This window comes from Gossypium hirsutum, chromosome D12 (genome assembly GCF_007990345.1).
Source record: "Gossypium hirsutum isolate 1008001.06 chromosome D12, Gossypium_hirsutum_v2.1, whole genome shotgun sequence".
In the NCBI taxonomy this organism is placed as follows: domain Eukaryota; kingdom Viridiplantae; phylum Streptophyta; class Magnoliopsida; order Malvales; family Malvaceae; genus Gossypium; species Gossypium hirsutum.
The window spans coordinates 51,603,956-51,627,680 of NC_053448.1; the positions used below are offsets into that span (position 1 = coordinate 51,603,956).

General features: G+C 33.7%; 2 protein-coding genes across 2 annotated transcripts; both read left to right on the forward strand.

Annotated features, from left to right (window-relative positions):
- The first annotated feature begins 333 nt into the window (after nucleotides 1-333).
- Nucleotides 334-3,788, forward strand: LOC107946451 (leucoanthocyanidin reductase). The gene is made up of 5 exons (XM_016880783.2): nucleotides 334-1,075; nucleotides 1,152-1,292; nucleotides 1,374-1,611; nucleotides 2,914-3,117; nucleotides 3,226-3,788. Exons 1-5 carry the CDS (start codon nucleotides 884-886, stop codon nucleotides 3,504-3,506), a joined length of 1,056 nt encoding a protein of 351 aa, XP_016736272.1. The 5' UTR covers nucleotides 334-883; the 3' UTR covers nucleotides 3,507-3,788.
- Nucleotides 3,789-3,900: 112 nt separating this feature from the next.
- On the forward strand, nucleotides 3,901-5,789 carry LOC107946450 (pentatricopeptide repeat-containing protein At4g14170-like). Its single transcript, XM_016880782.2, is given in 2 exon segments — nucleotides 3,901-4,834; nucleotides 4,837-5,789. Coding segments are annotated over 2 exon segments (1,437 nt in total). The 3' UTR covers nucleotides 5,340-5,789.
- The last annotated feature ends 17,936 nt before the right edge of the window (nucleotides 5,790-23,725 follow it).

Sequence of the window (23,725 nt, forward strand, 5' to 3'; positions counted from 1 at the left end):
TTCCATCCTATCAAGAGAGGTAAGAGTTATATATGTACTTATTTTGCTCAACACATTCTTTTGGTTGAAAATTTTAAACTAAGTGGAAATTTATTATGGTTATTAAACACTTTTAAAAATATATTAAATACTAAATTTTTTTTTAATGAGATGAAGTTTTTTAATGATTTACCAAACATAAGGCTTAGTTTTTGTAGATATCAGTGAATTTTTTGGGAAAAAAAAATAAATATCAGACAAATTAAAGGGAGAAAAAGGTAAAAGAAGAAAAAAAGAAAAAGGAGGAGCTTCACTAAGTCAGCAATAAAAGACAAGGAAAATTAGGTTGGTTTTACTTTTCAAGGTAGAAGATTTCGAAAAGAAAATTAAGCAGAATACAATTGAATTGGCGATTCCATTTTAGTTTGTTCATCGTCTCGTCTCGTCTCACTCTCATCTCATCGTCATCCCATCACACTCACGAGTTTCTTAACTATCAGTCAAACATGTTTCATTTATTACTTAGTGATGCAAATTTATATAAAATTAAAAGAAAGACCTTGGTCTGTTTATAGTAAAAGTGAGTTTTGTAGTATTGCTTGCTACACAAATTTGAAGAATATTCCATTTGAGACATGCAAAGGAATCTACATGAGCGTCCATGTTAGGTGTTTATTAAAATTGACCTAAAAATATTGCATACTTACAGCTGTTGGGTTGGAATGTTGTGCTTTCAAATTTTCCAGGGATGAGAGTTTGATGTGGGCTGAGGTTGTTGAGCTTAAATACTGAAGGGTAGTTGGACCAGCCTCAGCGCCCCCTATATATAAGTATAGCAATCCCATGGTCAACAATCTACGTCTCAACCAAAGTTGCTTTATCTAATCTTGCAATAACGCTAACCATGACTGTCTCGGTAGCTAACGGCCGTGTCCTCATAGTCGGAGCAACCGGCTTTATTGGTCGGTTCGTGGCTGACGCCAGCTTGGATGCTGGTCGACCCACTTATGTTCTGGTCAGGCCAAGTTCCGGAAACCAATATTCCAAGGACAAAGTAGCCAAAGCCCTTCGGGACAGAGGCGCCATACTGTTGAATGTACAAATATCATATTATACTTCTAAATTTGTGTTCGTTTTATATGTAGATTCTTCTATAACTTGTTTGTTTCCAGGGATTGGCAAATGACAAGGAGTTAATGGTGAAACTGCTGAAAGAGCACCAGATTGAGATAGTAATATCAGCTCTGGGTGGCGCCACAATACTAGATCAGCTGTCTTTGGTTGAGGCAATTCACTCTGCCGGCACAGTTAAGGTACCTACATTACTACTTACTTTCACTAAAGAAGCAAAAGAACTTTTCGTTAACATATTTGGGTTGTTTTGTGGGTGGCAGAGGTTCTTGCCGTCGGAGTTTGGACACGATGTGGACCGAGCTGATCCAGTAGAGCCTGGGCTCACCATGTACAAGGAAAAGCGTCAGGTCAGGCGTCTGATTGAAAAGCTGGAGATCCCTTACACCTACATTTGTTGTAATTCCATTGCTTCTTGGCCCTACCACAACAATAGGCATCCTTCCGAGGTCATTCCACCCTTGGATCATTTCGAAATCTATGGAGATGGCAGCGTCAAAGGTAATCTATATCAAACTATTAAGTATTTTTGTTGGCTTATAAAAATAAACACCAAATTAACCAAAGATATCAAGAAAAAACTATATTGATAAAAATTATTTTTATGAATTTATTGCAAGACATTAAAAAAGGACTGAAAATAGAGATAAAAATTATTATAATTTGTTTGTTCCTGAAAATATTTTATCCCTTAACTACAAATTCGAATTTCTTTCAAGGGATAAAAATTACACCTCTCTTCTACCCCGCACATAAGATTAACTAGTCCAGGAGAATGTCATGTCTACATCTTTATAAGTACTTACATGCTTCAACTCTTATGGCCCAACTTTGTACTTTACGAAACCAACTATATGAAGATACCATATCAAAATAATTATTATGAAATTTTTTTTATACCATTAATATGAAAACTGTTGTTACAATATAAAATGTTAAAAAGAAGAAGAAGAGAGAACATTATGATAAAAGTAATATTATTAGATTATTAGTATAAAAAAATAAATTAATAGTATTAATAATAATTTTAGAATTTATAAATATATACATTCAATTCGCACTATAACTTGAATGTTTATAGGTTAGAAAATTGTATACATGTTATACAAATAAATGAAAATCATGTGAAACACATAACCAAGAGGGGAAAGGATTGTATGAAGTAAGGCGTGACATTATTTTGTATTATTTTCTAATTATTTAATGATATTTTAATAATTTTTTATGTCATTAATACATAATTTTGGTAATTTATTTAACCTAAACTATAAATCTTAAACCTTAAACCCAAACTCAAAATTCTAAACCTTGAACATTGAACCCCAAACCCAAGCCCGAGCCCGAACTCGAACCTTAATCCTGAACCTAAACCTCGATTCGAGTTTGAGGTTCATGGTTTTAAGTTTGGATTCAACTTCAAGGTTTAGGTTAAAGTTCTAGAGTTCGAGGTTCAAGATTTGAATTTAAAGTTCAAGGTTCGAGATCTAAAGTTCAGGGGTTAAGTTAAAAAATTATCAAAATTATTTGTTAATGGCATGAACAAAATTACTAAAATGTTATTAAATAATTGAAAAGGGATCTGTACAATCATTTTTCCGAGAAGGAGATGGTAAGAAATTAGTTAATGGGTGGTTCTAACAACTTGGATATCATCCACAGGTTAGTTGTTCGTTGATTTATGATATTTTGTGGTTTCGAGCCTTTGCTTTTAAATATATATATTGTGATACCACTCCAGGCTTGGTACTTCCCTATTCCCTGAATTCAACTATTGAATCCTTTGTTTATGCCTCCTGGGTGCAGCTTACTTCGTTGCAGGCACCGATATAGGAAAATTCACCATGAAAACTGTTGATGACATTAGGACCTTGAACAAGTCAGTTCATTTTAGGCCTGCCTGCAATTTCTATAACATGAACGAGCTTGCAGCTTTGTGGGAAAGGAAAATCCGGCGAACACTCCCTCGAGTTACCGTCACTGAGGAAGACCTTCTCTCGGCTGCGGCAGGTCCATCATTATCATCATACACCCTTATTAATTGACCTAAAGGACCAGCAGTAGTGTTCTCCCCTGCATTTCTTTACTTCAGCTAAATTAGTTGCCTTGAATTTGCAGAGAATATTATCCCACAGAGTGTTGTTGCATCATTCACCCATGACATCTTCATAAAGGGTTGTCAAATCAACTTCCCAATCGAAGGCCCGAATGAAACCGAAGCCTGCAGTTTGTACCCGAATGAGCCATTCCGAACATTGGATGACTGCTTCAACGACTTCTTAGCAAAGATGAAGGATGAAAACATGAAGCAAAGCGACGAAAACACGAAGCAAAGTAACGAAATCCCCCCCCCAAAGCCAGTAGTCGAAGCCTTCGCCATCACAGCAACATGTGCTTGACGTTAAAAATATCGACACCAAACTATCCTTTTCTTTACTTCATTCATGTAGAGATGTCAAGTCGATTTCATATGGGTGTGATCACTTCTTTATTCCCCTTTATTTACCTTGTGGTAGGGAAATTGTATTTGAATAAGAGGACTGAGTGTTTAGTCTTTAAGGCTCTCTAATTAGTAAAACAAAATCTGTTCCAGCTATAAAAGGAAGGTGTAGCAGAAGGAGGAGAAACAAAGAACACCAACCTGGCTGTTTTATTTTATACCTTAATGATTTGCTTTCTTATTCTTGTTTGTTTACTATCCCGCAATTAGTAATCAAGATGATTAATTCCCCCCACCCCACCCCCAAAATAAAGGCAAGTTACTTGTATTAGTATTGTAATGCCAGATCAAACATGAAGACTCTGTTGAAGCAGCTGTATTATTCAACATTGGCTTGTTCAGGCCCAACCAATTCCAACCTCATCTCCTGCTACTTCTCCCTTATTAACTCCTCGCCAAACTGCAAGCATTTACGCCACCTTCACGCTCGCTTGCTCAGGACCTCGCTTTATGACAATGTTGTTCTTAGTTCTAGGCTTGTTTTGGCTTATTCTCGGCACAAACACCTCGTCCCTTACTCTCTTTCCGTCTTCTTTCATATGCCCCAAAGGAATATCTATTCTTGGAATATCATAATCGGCGAGTTCTCCCGCTCAAATTCCCCCTGTCAAGCCATACATTTGTTTCTTCATATGTGGCAGAGCTCTAATGTCAGACCTGATGACTTCACTCTCCCGCTTGTTTTAAGGGCATGCGTGGGTTGTGGACTGGTGAACCTAGCTGTCTCTTTTCATGGGTTGTGCGTCAAATTGGGTTTCGAAAGGAGTCCATTTGTTGCTTCTGCTCTGGTTTTCTTGTATGTTAGTTTTGGGAAGATTTTTTATGCACGAGTCCTATTTGATGGAATGCCAAAAAGAGATGCAGTGATGTGGACGGCAATGTTGGATGGATATGCAAAACATGAGGAACCGACTTTGGGTTTGGAATTGTTTAGAGAGATGGTCGATGCTGGGGTTACGCCTGATTGGGTGGTTATGTTAAGCTTGGTTTTAATGTGCGGACAATTGGGGTGGTTAAAGCATGGGAAGAGTGTTCATGGATGGTGTGTGAAAAGGTGGTTGGGGATGGAATTGAATTTAGGGAATGCTATTGTTGATATGTACTTAAAGTGTGCTATGTTAACTTATGCTCACAGGGTTTTCGATATGATGAACCAAAGAGATGTCATTTCTTGGAGCTCTCTCATATTGGGATACGGGTTGAGCGGGAATGTTACTACTGCATTGGAACTTTTGAGGATATGATTGCCAAGGGGATAAAACCCAATGAAGTTACATTTCTTGGTATATTATCAGCATGTGCGCATGGTGGAGAAGCAGAAATAGCAACTTCATGTTTTGAAATGATGAGAGATTATGGGGTGACGCCAGAGTTGAAACACTATGCGAGCATGGTTGATTGTTTGGCGAGAGCAGGGCTTTTGGAGCAGGCAGAGGATTTTATAAAAGGAATGCCTATGGAACCTGATGCAGCCATTCTAGGAGCTATTGTAGCCGGGTGTCGAGTTCATAATAATGTTGAAGTAGGTGAACGAATAGCAAAGAAACTTATTAGTCTAGAGCCAGAGAAAGCAGGTTATTATGTTTTGTTGTCAAACATATACGCCGCTGCTAGCAAGTTTGATGAAGCTGAGAAAGTAAGGGAGCTAATGAAGGGGAAAAATGTATCCAAAGTAGCAGGTTGTAGCTTGATTGAGTCGAAGACATGGCTTTCTTCTTCACCAAAACAATGAAGGTTTTTTTGGTCGCTTTGCTGTGCCTACGAGTAGGTAGATAAAGAATGTTGGGGGTCTTATAGGGCCTGAAATTGGTTGGCCTTATAGATTTCCATGGGCTACCCGCCCCATTCTCCACTCCAACATCGTTTTTTATTATCAAGATTAATGTAATGGACCACATATTTGCTTGTATATTATATAATTTATATTGGGAACTTGAAAATCGCTTAAATATTTCTCTTTTGGTTACAAAAGAGGATGAAGCTAAAGTTTTTCTTCCATCAATAGACTCTCCTTGATCTGCGACAAAGTTGTGTTGTGAAGGGATGTAGTTAAATTTACATCTCCATTGTCGACGCAGTAACTCTCTAATGAGCGATAAGGGCGAAGTCAGAAAATTCTTTTTGATGGTTGAAATTAAATTGTAATTTTTATGATAGTAAAAATGTAATTGTACAATTTTAATAGCTTATATTTTATAATTTTAAAGGATTAAATGAAAGTTTTATCATTTTTAGAGAGTTAAAATATAATTTTATCTTTATTAATTTAAAATTTTAAAAACTTTAACAGATCTATATAAAAAAATTTCTATTTTAGGGAGAGATTGGGGCCCTACCAGCCCCTAGTCACGCCCTTAATGAGCGATACCAAATAATATAATGGATCCTTACACTAACTCCTAATTTCATCAAAAAATAAGAGATTTTTCTCTACAAACACATTTCTATATACCCTCTATTCCATGTCATAAGCAACCCTGGATAGATGCCCCAAAGTTCTGCAAACTCAATGTTGTAGTTTCCACAATTAGGATCACGTCGATTTGGTAGATTTTTTTAGATTTTTTAACTGTTCATCATAATTCAATTTGACTCAGTTTGATTTTCTATTTTTTCATATTAATTTTTTATTTTAAATTTTTAGATTTATTTTGAGAAAATGAGCTTTGTTTTTCTGTTTTTGAATATTATTTGACAATTTATTCATAAATATTTGTAAAAGACAATATTTCTCAAGAACTTTTAATTTATTTTCATTATTGTAAATAAAAATAAAAATAAAAATAAAAATATATTAAATAAAAAATTAATTTCAATTCAATTTCAAGTAATTACGATTTTTAAATTTACATTCAATAAATCCACTAAACATTTCAGTTTGAGTAAATTTTTGGTTTTTCAATTTTCCTTGCTAAGCCCTACCTACAATGTGCCTGAAAACCACCAAGCCAATTTCCAGCACCATCCCTTAGTACTCCTCCTACGCTTGCAACCATTACTGTATCAGTTATCATATCTGATTATCCATAGCTCCTATTGACGTTTTAACTTCAAAAATTGGTATTTTGGCTTCTTCTCCTAACCGAAGAGAGCTTCAACTCTTGATTTCATCCTGCCACCATCAATTGCATTGCCCCATTCATGCAAGCCCCGATAGATGCTAGTAAGCTTGTTCTCAACAGTCACTATCTTACTAGGAAAGCAAAAATTCTTCCTCCACTTCCATATACGCCAACAAACATAGGAGAACAACGTACCCCAGTCCCATGTTCCCTACTTCCTTTGGCTCAAGCTTGCATAAATTAAACATAAACCATGGCACATGACCACAAGTGAAGAAGCTCGTGCCCGTATTGCCACCAAGCAAGACTACCATGTTTCCTTAACCGCGGAACAATCGCAAAGGACATGCAAAGTATTCTCAGTTGTCGCAACACATACACTACAGTTTTCAGTAGAAGAAAGGCGTCAAAGTTTAAGGTTGACATTGGTCATTATCCTGTCTATCTAAGCTAACTAGAGAAAATGTTGTATTCATGGTTGACATCGAGTTTTCCAAATGGTCTTAACAAAAGGATATTGGTGGTCATCCAACTTAAGAAGAACATCATAACCTGACTTTAGAGAAAATTACCCATTGGATGTTTTGCTCCAAATCAACTCATTCGCATGGTGGCTAAAAAAGAGAGGAGGTAGAGCCTGCAATTCTCCAAGATATCATCTTCTAATCAATTTCTTAATGCATGAAAATCCCAACCATTATTAGACCAATACTCTTGAACCAACTTATAATTTTTCGATGGGGATAACACTTAAAAGGACCAAAATCCAACCAACAGTCTAACCAGAACTGCACTGAATTCCCATTATTGACTCGCTAACACAAGCCTTTAAGGAGTTTATCCAGAGGCGAAGCCAAAAAATCTTTTTAGAGGGGGCTAAAATTAAATTTTATTTTTTACGATAGTAAAAATATAATTTCACAATTTTAATAGCCTATATCTTTATAATTTTTAAAGGATTAAATCAAATTTTATTATTTTTAGAAGAGTCAAAGTACAATTTTATCTTTATTAATTTAAAATTTTAAAAATTCTAAAGATCCTAAATAATTTTTTTTTCATTTTAGGGGCCTAATACCTTACCAGCCCCTAGTTACCCCTGAGTTTAGCCTTTCCATAATACCGTGCCCAGTATTTGACACATTACCTATAAGAGAAACTCTCGAAAATTCATCATTCAGGAAATATTTAGCAAAAAGAAGTTGGGCAAAAGGGTTCTACCCTCACTTAATGAAGCTAACCCAACTTTGCAAGGAATAAGTGATTCCAATCTCGCATAAAACAAAAACCCAAGTCGCCAACACATTTTGGTTTGCATATGGTTTCCCAATTCACTAAGTGTATCTACTCCTACTAGTAGCAAAGTCCCATAAGAAGCCTCAACAAAGTTTATCTATTTGATCACATATCATACCGGTGGTCACAAAACTAACTAAAAATTTGACTAAGGCAAGTGCACTTATCAATTAATAGTATAGCTATGGTGAGCAAATATATCGTTCCCACGAAGACTACAAGTACTAATAATTACCGTCTTTCTATTATTTAACCGAATAATTCGAACGATTGATTAAAAACTAAAATTAACTAATTTAATTAACTAACGAACACGACAAAGAACAAAACACGAAAATAATCGATTAACAACTATAAAACTAAACAATAGCCTAAAAAGAATCCGCCCAAATTTCATCTGTCACTATTAATCTAAATTATGTAATTTCTTTACTTAGCACCTTGATCCGTAAAAATCTTTAAATTATGCTAATATCTCTTTCGAGCATAAGAGCAACTGACTCTAGGTTGATTAATTGACACCTATTTCTAATTAAAACCCTTATTATCACATTGACTCGTGTTATGGATTACCTTATTAGATTTAACTCTAATCCGGTAGATTTATATCATCCTATTTCTAAAATTGCATGCAACTCTAGTCAATTATGCAAGATCTAATCTTAAACAAGGTCTATTCAACCTCTAATTTAAGCACACCGAACATGGATCGATAATCTAGAAATATCAAACTAAGAATTAAAAACACATAATTGAGAACAAGAAACTAAGTATTTATTGCATAAAATAAAATAAAAATCAAATGATAGAATCTATTATAGGGTTCATCTCCTCTAAATATTTAGAAAATTAATTCATGCTCTAAAATAGAAACATCCAAGAGACAGGATAATGGAAAGAAAAAAAGAAACTCATGATAATTTCCTAAGAAACCAACTGGGAATCTTCAATCTTGACACAAATATGCTTCAAAGTTGGCTTTAATGGTGTTTTTCGAGTTGTTTTCCCTCCTGTCATCTTATTTTTGTCATATATACGTCTTAGATTGCCCCAAAAACTTAAAAATCATGATTTTCTGCTGTTCAATGCACAATCTCGTGAAATCGACACGACTTACCACACGCCCATGTGGTCTGGCCTTGTGAAATGATTCAGCCAATGTAGCTTTTGCTGTAACAGCCTGATTTTTTCAATGGTGTCGGAAATAGTGGTTCAAGGCCACCAAATTTGGTAAGTAAGTTCGTAAAATATGGTTTTAAAAAGGTTTTTGAATTAGTAATTTGTGTTTTATAATAATTTATTAGGTCAAGTGGTTTTAGAAAGTGAGGTATTGGGACCTCGTTTCTATAAACCGAGCCACAAATATTTTTATAAATATTTACAGAGTGTCATTAAGATGGTATTAAAGTTTTGTTGAAAATTTTTAATGTTTCGATAGTTAATTAATGAAAAATGACTAAATTGAAAAGGTGTAAAACTTGTTAAATATAATAATTAGGTGATTAAATAGCTTAATTAATAAATAAAGAAGGACCTAAGTAATAATTGTACCTAAATTTAATGGATGAGGTGACATAAGAGAAAAAAATAATAAAATAAAGCCATTCAATGGCAAAATTGTAATTTTGGTGAAATTAAAATAAAACAAATTTGAAATTGGAAAGTTTCTAGACATCTTTTTTCTTCAATTTTCGGTTCAAAACAGACATAGAAGAGGGCTTAAGCTAGTTCTTCAATTTTTGCTTCATATCAAGGTCGAGTGGAAAATCGAGAAAAATAAAAAATTATCAAAATGCCCCTGAATATTGGTATTTCTGCAATTTAACCAGGTAAGTTCGTATGAACTGTATTTTGTATAATTTTGATTAAAGTGAATGTTAATTGGTGATTGATATTATATATATGTTTTATTGTAGGAATTAAATTATTATTGAGAAAATATTATTGAATTTAATACTCAGTTTGGATTGAATGCGGGATTTGAGTACATTCGTAAATTGGTGTATGGTGGTATTGGAGGGAGACATCAGCATATTACCCAAGTAACCGGAGTTCAACATTTGTTGTGATTTGGGTTGATCATGTTTTACTTTCTGTTTGGAGTGATTTGGGTTGATCAGCTCTCAAGAGCTTCTGCTCAGCTCTCACGAGCTTCTATTAGCGTGTTTGGGAGGACCAGGTCTTATGAGCTTCTGTTAACGATGTACTCTTATCCGTAAGTCGTTATTCGATTTGAGAAAGTCTTGGTAAAGTGATTTATTTAATGAATTTGAAAGTTATCCAACGATATTCTAAATGGTTCAACGGGCAATGTTCTGTTACGAGACGATATGAGTTTGATACAAACTAATACATGTATGTAAATGAAATACATGGAATGATGGTACATGATATATTGATATAAAATGATATATTGAAATGGATGATATATGTATATGAAGAAACGGTAAGAGAATGATATGTATCATGACATGAACATATACGAATATCTTTGATATGTTGATACATGGAAATTATGTAAGTTGAGACAAGTAATAAACTTAAGTGTGACATGTTGAAATAATAAGATTATCGATGTTGAATTTATATGAAATATGTTCAAGTATGCTAACAAGTGTTGTTGTTTGATGCTTAGGCAAATGCCAAGCTGTTGGTTGAATGGTAATATGTTTAATTATAAGTTGTATTGAAATGGTAAGTGTTCAAATGAAAATATGCTTGAGATCATGAAAGAGTGGTAAGGTTCAAAGTTATTTAAAATCCTACTATGCTTGGGATGATATGTATAAATTTCATATTTGAAATGAATAGATATGATTAAAGTTCATACGAGCTTACTAAGATTTCATGGCTTACGTAGTTGTTTTCCTTTACTTTTAGATTACTGAAAGCTCGATTGGGTTGGAAGCTTGTCGGAGTTATATCACACTATCCATTAGTTCTATCGGTACTTTCAGATGTTTTAACTTTGGTTATAATGGCATGTGTCGAAACTATTTTTTTGTAAAAGGGGTCGACTTTGATTTTAAAAGCGAAAACAAACATGGGAGTCACCACCAATCCTTTTTGATGAGGTGGGATCGGGTCAAAAACACGAGTTCAGGAGTCGATTATGTACGAGGAAGGATTAGCACCCTCGTAATGCCCAAAATTGGTACCTAGTTGATTAATTAGTGTCTTAGTGTAGAAAATTGAAAACTTTGAAGAGATTTAAAATATGATCCTTTGTTAAAATCGTTTAATTGAATTTTTTTAGAAGAGGGCGTATTTCACGTTAATTGAGAAAAAGAATTATGTCCCGTAAGTTAGGACATAATGTCTTAAATCCCTAAAACGAGAATAAACATCGAAAATTTTATTATTTTAGAAGATATTTGATTATTTCAGTTTTAGAAAAAAAATCATATTCCATAAGTTAGAACACGATCTTTTATTAATTCACGAGATTATTTAAAAAAAAAGGGTTCATGTATTCAGATTTATCGAGAAATGAAACCCCGTAAGTTAAGGAACGATCTTTCAAATTCCAAAATATGAAATATTGCTTATTATTAAAAAACGAAATTTGTGTATCGGACAAAGATTAAAGTGATGTAAATTGGTGGTAAAATGTAAAAGAATAAACAATGGTATTAATATGCATAAAAAGCGTTAATATAAATGACAATAATAAGGGCGAAAATAAAATAAACAAGCCAAAATAAAAGTAAGATAATAAGTAAAGAAAAAAAACTAGAAAAACTAAAAAATTGAAACTAAAAAACTAGTATTAAACAAATAAGTAAATAAATATAGTGTGAAATAAAAAAAATCATAATATCAATAATAATGATGATGATATTAATAATAATATAATAATAAAAATTTAAAGTTTAAAATCATATAAAAGGATATAAATAAATAAAACGATATAAATGAATGTATTTAAAATATTTAGGTAAATAAATAGAAATAGAAATATAATATTAGTATTAATAATATATTAATTTAATTAATTTAATAATAAGATAGAAAAAGTAACAAAAAAGGACTAAATTGAACTTTAAAATAGAAATTTAGGGCAAATCAGAAATAAATAAAAGGAAAAGGACTAAGCTGAACGTGCGAATAATAAGGAGGGACTAAATGGGAAATTCTCCTTTCTCCTCCAAAACGACGTCGTTCAAACATGGACTAAAATGAAAGTCGAAAAAAAATATAGGGCAAAAATTAAAAATGAAAGGAACTTAATTGCAAACAATAAAAAAAGCGGAAGGGCTAAAGGTGCAATTAGCCCTTCCGTTTAAAAACACGCGGATCCTGCAGAGCGGGTCGAGTCAGCGCGCGGGGCAGGCCAAAATGGTGTCGTTTTGGTGCTTGAGAGGCCCGCCCAAAATGGCGTCGTTTTTGAGGCCTATTTAAGTAAAAAACTTCCGAAAAAAATCATTTCATCGTCCTTTCTAAAAAAAAATTTGAAATCCTCTCTCCTCTCTCCCTCTGGCCGAAGTCCAAAGTCCGGCGAAGGGGGGCCACCGTGGCTCCACCGCACCTTCGTCGTGGGCAGTGGTCGGATGCCCCCAAGTGAGTTCCCGTCCCTTTTTTCCTTTTTTTTATATTATATATATGTATAGTTTTTTAAATAAAAGGAAAATAAATTTCTTTTGGATATAAACAGTTTCGAAACTGGAAAAATAAAGAAAAAATGACCTTTTCATGTTTCCCTTTATTTTTTGTTCTTCGATCTGCTTTGCTTTTTGTTGTTTTTTTTGCTTGAATATATATATATTTTGTATTTAAGAAAAATCCCTAGAGAAGAACTACAATCGTTTTCTGGCTTATATAGCCATTTTACAAAATTTTTCATCTATCTGCTGTCATTTTTGCCTTTACTTTTTACAGGTGGTGGTGCAAGTGGAGGGCGGTGCTGCAGTGGCGGTGGCAGTGCTGTTAGAGGCTAGGTGCGGCACAAAAGGGGGCTAGGGTTTTTGTTAGGTGTCTAGGTTTTGGGCCATTTGGGCTATTAAGTTTTTTTTTTAAATTTTTGGGCTTTGTAATTTGGGCTTGTTATTTATTATTTATTTTTATTGTGGTTTTATTTTTTTGGGTTTCTATTTGGGCCCGGGAAATTTGGGCTGATTACAGCTACCCTTCTTTGCTCGTTGTCGTGTAACGAGAACAAAGTAAAGACTTTTAGGAAATGCCAAGTTTGCTCGGTCTCACCGAGTCTCAACTTTTTTTTGGTGCTTTTCTTTTTCAGGTAGCTTCATTCCAGTCCACTGCGTCTTGTTGTTTCAATCCACTCTACTGCGATTTCAGAGAGATACGGCTTGTAGCTTTAATCTACTCCGCTGCAACTTCAGGGAGACAAGGGTTTTAGTCTGCTCCACTGCAACATCAGGGAGATAATATTTGCTATATTCAGCCTGCTCCGCTGTGACTTTAGGGCGATAAGACTTGTAACTTCAACCTGCTCCACTGCAACTTTAGGGAGATAAGGTTTGCTATGATCTGCTCTACTGCAACTTCAGAGAGATAAAATATCTAATTTATGGCTTCAATCTGTTCCACTACAACTTCAGGGAAATAAGATTCGCTATCTTCAGTCTGCTCCCCTGCAACTTCAGGGAGATAAGAATTGTGACTTTAAGCTTTAATCCGTTCCACTGCAACCTCAGGGAAATAAGATTCGCGTCTTCAATCTACTCCACTGCAGCTTCAGGGAGATAAGGTTTATAACTTTAATCTGCTCTACTGCAACTTCAGAGAGATAAGATTTGCTATCTTCGATTTACTCCACTGCAACTTTAGGGAGATAAGATCCATAACTTCAATCTGTTCCACTGCAACTTTAGGGAAATAAGATTCGCTATCTTCAATCTGCTCTACTGCAACTTCAGGGAGATAAGACTTACTATCTTCAGTCCACTCCACTGAAACTTTAGGTAGTTAAGACTTGTGGCTTTAATCTGCTCCACTGCAACTTCAAGGAGATAAGATTTGCAGTCTGTCCTCAATCCATCCCACTACAACTCCAGGGGTATGGGTAACTTTATTGATCTGTTATACCATTCTCTGGGTAACATGACCTGTAAAATTCATTTAATGTGTAACACCCCTTACCCGAGACTATTGCCGGAGTCGAGCTCGAGGAATTACTTTATTTAACTTATTAGTTCAGGGCATAAAAGTTTGCTTTTAAAATTTATCTCACTATCTATGATAAAGCTGTCCACTCACGCAACAGTCACTAAATCATTTATAACTCGAGCTACGGAACTTAAAATTTAAATATTTAAATTTTCCCTGAAACTAGACTCATATATCTTCTTACCATAAAATTTTCAGAATTTTTGGTTCAGCCAATTAGTACAATTTATTAGTTAAATTCTCCCCTATTTCACCACTCGACTGTCCTGACCTCTTGCCACTAAAAATAAGTTTTCTAATTGTAGGAATTTCATATGGTGTTATAACTTGTTTCTACAGAAACTAGACTCAATAAGGAATCTAGAAATATAAATTAAAACTCATAAATATTTTTTTATAATTTTTAGTGATTTTATAAACTCAGAATAGAGGACTCCAAAAACGGTTCTGACCCTATCTCACCAAAATTCACATATCTCAAAATATAAAATTCCTTTTTCTAAACTGTTATTTTTCCATGAAAATAGACTCAACAAGATTTCATTATATATATCATACACCCTCTAATTAATTTTATACTATCCTAAGTGATTTTTCAAAATCACATCACTGCTGCTGTTTGAAATCTGTTTCTTTGCAAATTATTACTCTTTCATGATTTCTATGCATAATTTATCACATAGACATGTATAACAACAAACAACTGCATACTTAACCATTTTGACAACCATTAATCGTTAGATGTTTACACATCATTCTTTAGCAAAATCATAATACAACATTCAAAATAAGTAAGTCCCTATACATGCCATAGTTCAAACATAGTTCATCATAAAATACCGAGTCGTTGTGGTTGATAGTGTGGATGATCTCTGACGTCTTTAGGATCCTCGACTTTGATTAATAATACTATATAAAAAGAAAATAAACAAAGTAAGCATAATGCTTAGTAAGTTTACAAGTAAATAAATAGCAACATTTAACACAATTAATAATACTCAAGTGACACAATCTTTAATTTCCTCTTTACTTACTTCCTTACTCGTTCTCTTGCTTGTTTACTTAAATAACTCATAATTATGACTTACTTTTCTCTTGCTGAAACGTTGATTTTCAATAGGTAACATATTATACTCTTAACTCTTATAACTCACTTGAACTTTCCATTTATGCTTTTAACTGAACTTTCATGAACATATGTTATTTACTAGCCCGTTGAGCCATATTGGAACAATAAGGATACTTGGGTCCCTTTCTGATAATGACATGCCAAAGCCATGTTCCAAACATGGTCTTACATGGGATGTTTCATGTACTGCCAATGCCATATCCCAGATATGGTCTTACATGGGAGTTCTCATATTGGTGCCCATGTCATGTCCCAGACATGATCTTACGGGGTACCTCTCATCTCGGTGCCAACGACATGTCCCAAACATGGTTTTACATGGGACCTCTCATGATCTCAAGGATGCCAATGCCATGTCCCAGACATGGTCTTACATGGGATCTCTTTACCCAAATGTCAGGACATTTGTATCCAATACCTTCCTTGTGTTTCAACGGGACTTTTTAATATCAATTCTCTATCGTCTCATACTTGAGTCAACATCAAATAAATTCATAAAATAAATACATAATTTCAGGAAAATAGCAGCATTAATAATAATAATTAAAATATTTCATTTATTTACCGTAAACTTACCTCGGTACCAAATATAGCCAAATCTACCACTTAGTCTTCAATCTTATTCTTTCCTCGATCTAACCTCGAATTCCGTTCTTCTTGATCTATAATAGCAAATTTAACTTATTTAATACTCACATTCATTAAAACAGCCCTCGACTCTAACTTTGGAAAAATTACAATTTTACCCCTAAACTTTTACATAATTACACTTTTTCCCCAAAGCTCGGAAATTAAACTTCATCTCTTATTCTTATGTTTTACAACATGCTGAACATTTTTCTCTTCTATGACAAAATCAAATTCTCACTCTAACATCTACTTATGAACTTTAGGTATTTTACCGATTATGAAGTTTTACTCGTTTTCGCTTAAAATCGACTAGAAAAAGTTGTTTAACATAATTTTTTAGCTTCATATTATACCTTGAAACATCAAAATAAACATTTTTCACCTATGGGTATTTTTCCAAATATAAACCCTAGGTTAAATTATTGCTAGAATAAGCTAAATTAAGCTACCGGATCTCAAAAACGTAAAGAACATTAAAAACGAGGCTTGGAATCACTTACTATGAGCTCGAGAAAGTGTGAAAACCCTAGCTATGGTGTCCTTCAAATTTTGGCAGCAAGCTTTTTTTGGAGAAGATGATATTTTTGCCATCTTTTTCCCTTTTTATTCTTTTTATTATTCAATGACTAAAATACCCTTCATTAAAACTTTTGTTATTTTTATCTATGCATGCCTATTTTTGTCCATAGAAATTTTATGGTCTAATTACTATTTAAGGACCTCTACTTTGATTATGCACTTCAAATAAATCCTTTATCATCTAAAACTTATATTTACTCACTTTTGCAATTAAGTCCTAATAGGCAATTTAGGCATGCAATCAATAAAATATCTTATCAATACTCTAGTATTTATATCTAATCACTCGATAAATCATAAAAAAAAAAATTTTTCTCTTTAAATCAGATTTGTGGTTACGAAATCACTATTCTGATAACCTTAAATTTGGGCCATTACATTATGGGCCTATTTCGTGGAAAATGATTTGGATGGAATGAATCAAATTCTCCTAACTAGATGCGTATGCATGATGAATGCAGAGTGTCATTTTTCGAGGATGATCCCCTTTTAATGCTTGAGTTGACATTGCTCGTTGTTCATCGAGGTTTTATCACTGACATATTACACTGCCTTCTTGCTCAACTTGTAACACCCCTTACCCGAGACTGTTGCCGGAGTCAAGCATGAGGCGTTACTTAACTTAACTTAAAGGTTCGGGGCATAAAAATTTACTTTAAAAAAATTAATTTCACCATTCACAATAAATCTGTCCACCTGCGCAGCAGTCACTAAATTAATTATAACTCAAGCTACGAAACTCGAAATTTAGATCCGTAAATTTTTACAGAAACTAGACTTACATATCTTTTCACCATAAATTTTTCAGAATTTGTGGTTCATCCAATTAGTACAGTTTATTAGTTGAAGTCTCCCCTGTTTCACTAATTGACTATCCTGACCTCTTGTCACTAAAATTCAATTATCTCATTTTACAGACTTCATATGGTGTTTCTACTTATTTCTACTTAAAATAGACTCATTAAGGAATTTAAAAATATAAATTATAACTTATAATTCCTCTTGTACAATTTTTAATGAATTTATAAAGTCAAAACAGGGGATTTCAAAATCATTCTGACCCTGTCTCACTAAAATTCAGATATCTAAGAGTATATAACTCTTTTTCTTACTCTATTTCTTTCATGTGAAAGTATACTCATTTAGCTTTAATTTCATATATCACTCAGCTTCTAATTCAATTTCCACCATTTTTGATGATTTTTCAAAGTTACATTAATGCTGCTGTCCAAGAACTGCTCCATTTCAAATTTTTTTTAAAAATTCAATATAACCCCTTTATAATTATCTAACCTTCCCTGAAAATTTCAAATCACAACCAATTCCAGTATTTCAACTACTTCATTTAAATACTAATGAAATTCAACCAATCAACCATTTCAAACTAAAAATATGTATATATTTCGATATCTAACACAACCATAACATTCAAATTTATTTTGCATACTTAGTCATTCATTCTATTACTTTTTATCTCAATTCCCTATACATGCCATATAAATCCAAAAAGTTGTTTAACAAAATCTACCGGAGTAAATCTGGATAGTGTGATTTCTGATGTAGATCCGATCCTCTGAAATATATATATACGTCAATCTACAAGAAACAGTAAACACACACCAGTAAGCTTACAGAAAGCTTAGTAAGTTCACAGGCTCATAATAAAATCTTACCAAAATTTCACTAACAACATTAACAAACAAATAAAAATTCAACATTTCCTGCCAACCACAATCTCAAATAATAAATATATCCAATCGAGCTCAATATCAGATGTCAACTTCTATTCCGACATTTAGCTTCAATTGCACTTACAAATACCTGTCAAATTAAGAATAGTCTTACGGAATTGAGTACATCGTTTGTCCGGTGCCACAATTTGCTTGAATATTTCACATTGCTATAACTCAGTATGGTTTTCTTCACGGAAATACCATACCTACTTTTCACAACTCAATATGGTTTTCTTCACTGAAACATCATACCTACTTTTCATAACTCAGTATGGTTTTCTTCACCGAAACACTATACCTACTTTTCACAACTCGGTATGGTTTCCTTCACCGAAACACCATACCTACTTTTCACACTTTTCCATGGATCCACCATGGACTTATCCATCAATCCATCACTGGTTACCGAACGTATGTACTCAATCCTGCACATCCTTTAATTTGAACTAGCAATCTCATTTTATTCTCACTTTTTTTTCATAATCATAATTCAACAACAATATACAGATTGATACATTATTTCATTCTCACATTAACAATTAATCATAAAAGTTCAGCCGTATGAACTTACCTGGGCCGATTTGTAGAAGTTGTAAAAGTTCAGAAACTAGTTCGATACTTTCTCTTTTCCGCGTTTATCTTCGGATTCCCGATCTATAATATAAAATTTTTCATTCATTAGCATCTAATTCAATACTAATTTACTTCACAATTTATGCCTTTCAATTTTCGAAATTACACTTTTACCTCCAAAATTTACAATTTTTACAATTTGGTCCCTACTCAGTTAACCCTTCAATTGATCAAAATTTTCTCAATTAACACCTTATCCAACCATTTTAGACTACTGAACAGCCTTTGATATTCAGAATTTTAGTACAAAACCCCAATTCCTAACTTTTTTACAATTAGGTCCTAAAAATCATTTTCTACTAAAATCACTTAATAAAATCATAATATAATGAAATTAAAACTTTAAATATATATTAATTCATCATAAAATTCCAGAAATTATTCATAGTAACTTACAAAATCACCCATGGAATCAAAAACTAATGAATTCAATAGTTGGACCTAGTTGTAAAAGTCACAAAACATGAAAATTTCAAAGAAAAAGCAAGAATTGAACTCACATGGTGTAAAAATATGAAAAACCAGCTTGTTTCAGACCTCCTATGGCGTTTTTGCTGATAAATTATGAAGATATCTCTAGATTTTTCACTTTTATCTTTGTTTTATATATTAAATTAGTAAAATTTCCAATTTTGCCCTTATTTCTCCTTACTTTCTGCTGCTTTTTTTCTTGCCCAATTGTCCAGCCCATATAATTTGGGCCTAATTGCCTTTTAAATCCCTCCTTATTAGTCACTTAAGCTATTTAATCTCAATTTAACAAATTTTACACTATTTTCAATTTAGTCCTTTGTAATTAATTGACTATCCAAACGTTAAAATTTTATAACGAAACTTTTACACTAACTCAATGACACTCCATAAATATTTATAAAAATATTTATGGTCTGGCTTATGAACTCGAGGTCTCGATACTTCGTTTTAGACCCAATTTACCTATTAAATTCTTTTTAAATCACAAAATTCAATAAATCACAAAATTCACTAATTCAAAAATTCTTCTAGATTCACACTTGACCCATAATTATTAATTTATTAAATTTTAAGACTCACTTGTCAGATTTAGTGATCTCGAATCACTGTTTCTGACACCACTGAAATTAGGCTGTTACACAACTGGTATTTTTGATAGGAAACCGAAAAAAATAATTGAAATTTGGGTTATTCTTCCCCACCTATTTCCAACTCTTAAATTTGGTTAGTCTTGACCAATGGTCCTGTTTCAGGTTCTTGTACTATTTAGGAAAATTTTCAGAGTAATGTGCAAAACTCTTTTTATAAAAGTATTACTAGTCCATTAATCGTTATTTCAATGCAAAATGCTCGAAAAAGTTCATAATGATGGACAAGACTGAAATTTATCAAGAACAGAATTCGAAAAGAATGGATTAATCAAAGAAAGCAAACATTGCTGAAATATAAGATGAGTAAGAAGAAGATAGGTGCCCCAAATATCGCAACATGAGCTTCTCTGCACAAACTTCTTGAGGACCATTTTGAGCTTAACACGTGTTTAGGAGATCTTGAGTACTTTGTTGATGCCCCAAGACTACCGTGTGCCTCATCTTTGATCAAAATTTAAATTGCCCTTTCACGGGTTTTCAATTCAAAACCCTTTTGGTCTCAAGGTGCTCTTTTACGAGTTTTCACCTTGGCCTCTCCTTTTTTAGGTGAAGTACTTCTTGACGGAGCCTGAATTCACTAGATTAGGTAGGTTCTTGCCATCCATCTCGGTTAATATCAATACTCCTCCAGAAAAGGCCTTCTTTACCACATAAGGTCTTTCTCAGTTTGGCATAAAAAGCAAATGGTAACTTCTCATGCCAATCTCTATAAGTCTCAGTCATTTTTCCTACAATCCTCTTGATATTCTCATTAGCTGCCTCAACTGTACCATTCATTTTTGGGCGATATGGTGACGAGTTGTGGTGTTTAATTTTGAACTGACTGCAAACTTCTACTATCGTGCTGTTGTTTAAATTCAATGCATTGTCCGATATGATCTTTTCTGGCATGCCATACTGACATATGATCTCATTCTTTAAGAACTTTTTGATCACTGAATTTGTGACATTGGCGTATGAAGCAGCCTTTACCCACTTGGTGAAGTAATCGATGACCACAAAGATGAATCGATACCCGTTAGAAGCTTTTGGCGAGATCGGCCCAATGACATCCATGCCCCACATAGAGAAAGGCCATGGAGAAGTAATAACATGAAGAGATGAATGAGGCACATGAGTCTTGTCCCCATAAATTTGGCACTTATGGCACTTCTTGGGATAACTGATGCAATCCCCTTTCATTGTGGACCAATAATACTCGAATCTCATGATTTGCCTAGCCATCATAAACCCATTAGCATGTGTTTTGCAGACACCCTCATGGACTTGCTCTAAGATTTTCTTAGCGTTAACAGCGTCTACACATCTAAGTAACACCTGATCCTTTCTTCTTTTGTATAGGATCTCCCCATTTAAGACGTAATCACTGGCTAGCCTTCTCGATGTTCTTTTATCATTCTCAGTTGCTTGGTCAGGATATTCACGATTTTTCACATACCTTTTCTTCTTCTTCTTCTTCGATGTTGTGACAATGAGCTGGAGCCCCATATATACTCATTTGGATAGGTTTCACATTCTCTTGTTTGTTGACCTTGCCATGGAAGCTAAAGTTGCTAATGCGTCAGCCATCTGATTTTCTTCTCATAGGAGGTAGCAGAAGGTGATATCATCAAACTTTTTAATTAATTCAAGGACCGACCTTCGATAATCGATCAACTTGGGATCTATTGTCTCCCCCATTCACCTTTAAGTTGATAGATCACTAGCGTAGAATCCCCATATACCTCCAGTATTTTGATCTTACGTTCTATGGCTGCACGGATACCCATGATGCATGCTTCGTATTCCGCCATGTTATTTGTGCAATCAAAATCCAATTTACTAGTAAAGGGATAATGATCCCCATTTGTGGATACCAAGACTGCCCCAATTCCGTTACCTGCAGCGTTTGAGGCTCCGTCGAAGTTTAGTTTCCAAGGATGGATTTCTTGAGAGTCTTCTTCAGTGGTAGCAACATACATTAGATCTTCGTTTGGGAAATCAAAGTTCAAGGGCTTGTAATCCTCTAAAGCTCAACTGGCTAGAAAATCTGCTATTGCACTCCATTTTACAGCTTTCTGATTCACATAGACTATATCAAATTCGGAAAGTAGAATTTGCTATCGGGCCATCCTTCCATTCAAAGCACTCGAGTCCATCATGTACTTTAGAGGGTCTAGTTTCGAGATGAGCCAAGTTGTGTGGTACAAGATGTACTGTCTCTGTAACACCCCCTAACCCCAAACCGTCGCGGAAACAGGGTTACGAGGCATTACCAGACATCTCAGACAATTTACAAATAATTCTTAGATAAATAACGAACATATATAAAAGAATCATAAATTCATAAAAAATTATACTAATTGGCTTCATTCATTTTTTTAAAAAAATTTTCAATATAACCTCTTTATAAATATTGAACCTTCCCTGCAAATTTTAAATCGCAACCAAACCAATTCCAGTATTTCAACCAATGCATTTATATACTCAAATATACTTACATCATACTTGACATATTGACTTAACAACTTAATTAATGAAAACCCTATAATCATTTCTAATTAGTTCATAAACTATTCAAGCTATTCCAATTCAATACCAATGCCATAAACAATTTCTACCATTTTTCTAATTTAATCATCAAAACACCAAATATCTTTCTTTACTACAAAGTTATATAACATGCCAAAATAATCACTATAATCCCTATGTACATGCCACTTTCATTTAAAGGAAGAAAACATCACCAAAATCTTTATGCTGGAGTCGGGATCATTCGGATGCTAGACCAGGACTCTTGACTTCTACCGACCTGCGCACGGAAACAGCCGTATGCTGAGTATTTTATATTCAGTGGTATTACCATAATTCAAATTGTAACAATAATAAACATGTAATGCAAAAATCATACATATAAATTTAAATTCAAATTGCATATTTCAACAATAACAGTTCATCAATTAATATCATATATCCACAATTTGAACTTCGACACATCATGAACCATAGGTTCCTTCCTAAATCTCATTTCACATTTCAATTCACAATTCAACTTTTTCATCTCATTTCAGTAGCTCAATTGATCAACTCATTCGATTTATCATTTCATTATTTACCCTATTAACAAAACTCGGACTTTGGCGAATACACGGATCCAACCAAACACTCCAGTATGGCACCTAGTGCCTCATCGGATAGTTCGAAGCAATAGTTGACACCCAGTGTTTCATTGGCAAAGACAAAGAAAGTTGGTACTCAGTACCTCATCGAATCTATCCGAAGAAATATAGTGACACCCAGTGTCTCATCGACTCGAGGTCGAAGTATCCTGAACTCTTCCAATCCTATGGCATGCCAACTATATCCGACTCAGCCTGACTAGTTAATAGGGTCTCCAAATTCACATTTCAATTCAATTCCATTTTTTTCACTTTCAATCACAATTCAATTCAAAACTCACTTTTCCATTGTTTTTTTCAAGTCAATGTTCAATTTCGCATTCAAATCAATATACAATTTAATTATACATATACATTCACCATCCAATCCAATTCTCATTCAACTCAAATACTTACCTTATACTCATTTATTAAATATAAAATTTATATAAAACATTTAATAAAAAGTAATTTGAATTATAATAATACAAACCGTGATTTTCTCGAGTTTACTCCTCGATAATCTTCTCTTTTCCTTTCCATGCCGATGCTTCTGGTTCTTTTCTAGCTACGAAAATAATAATAATTTACACTATTATTTACAACACTAATTATAATAATTAATTGAATTTCTAATCGATTCCTACCTCGTTCTCAATTTAATCCTAA

Coding starts and splice junctions, on each gene's coding strand:
- LOC107946451 (XM_016880783.2), top strand. CDS start 884: ATGACTGTCTCGGTAGCTAACGGCCGTGTCCTCATAGTCGGAGCAACC. Junction 1,293..1,373: donor ACTCTGCCGGCACAGTTAAG/GTACCTACATTA, acceptor TGTGGGTGGCAG/AGGTTCTTGCCGTCGGAGTT. Junction 3,118..3,225: donor CCTTCTCTCGGCTGCGGCAG/GTCCATCATTAT, acceptor TTGAATTTGCAG/AGAATATTATCCCACAGAGT.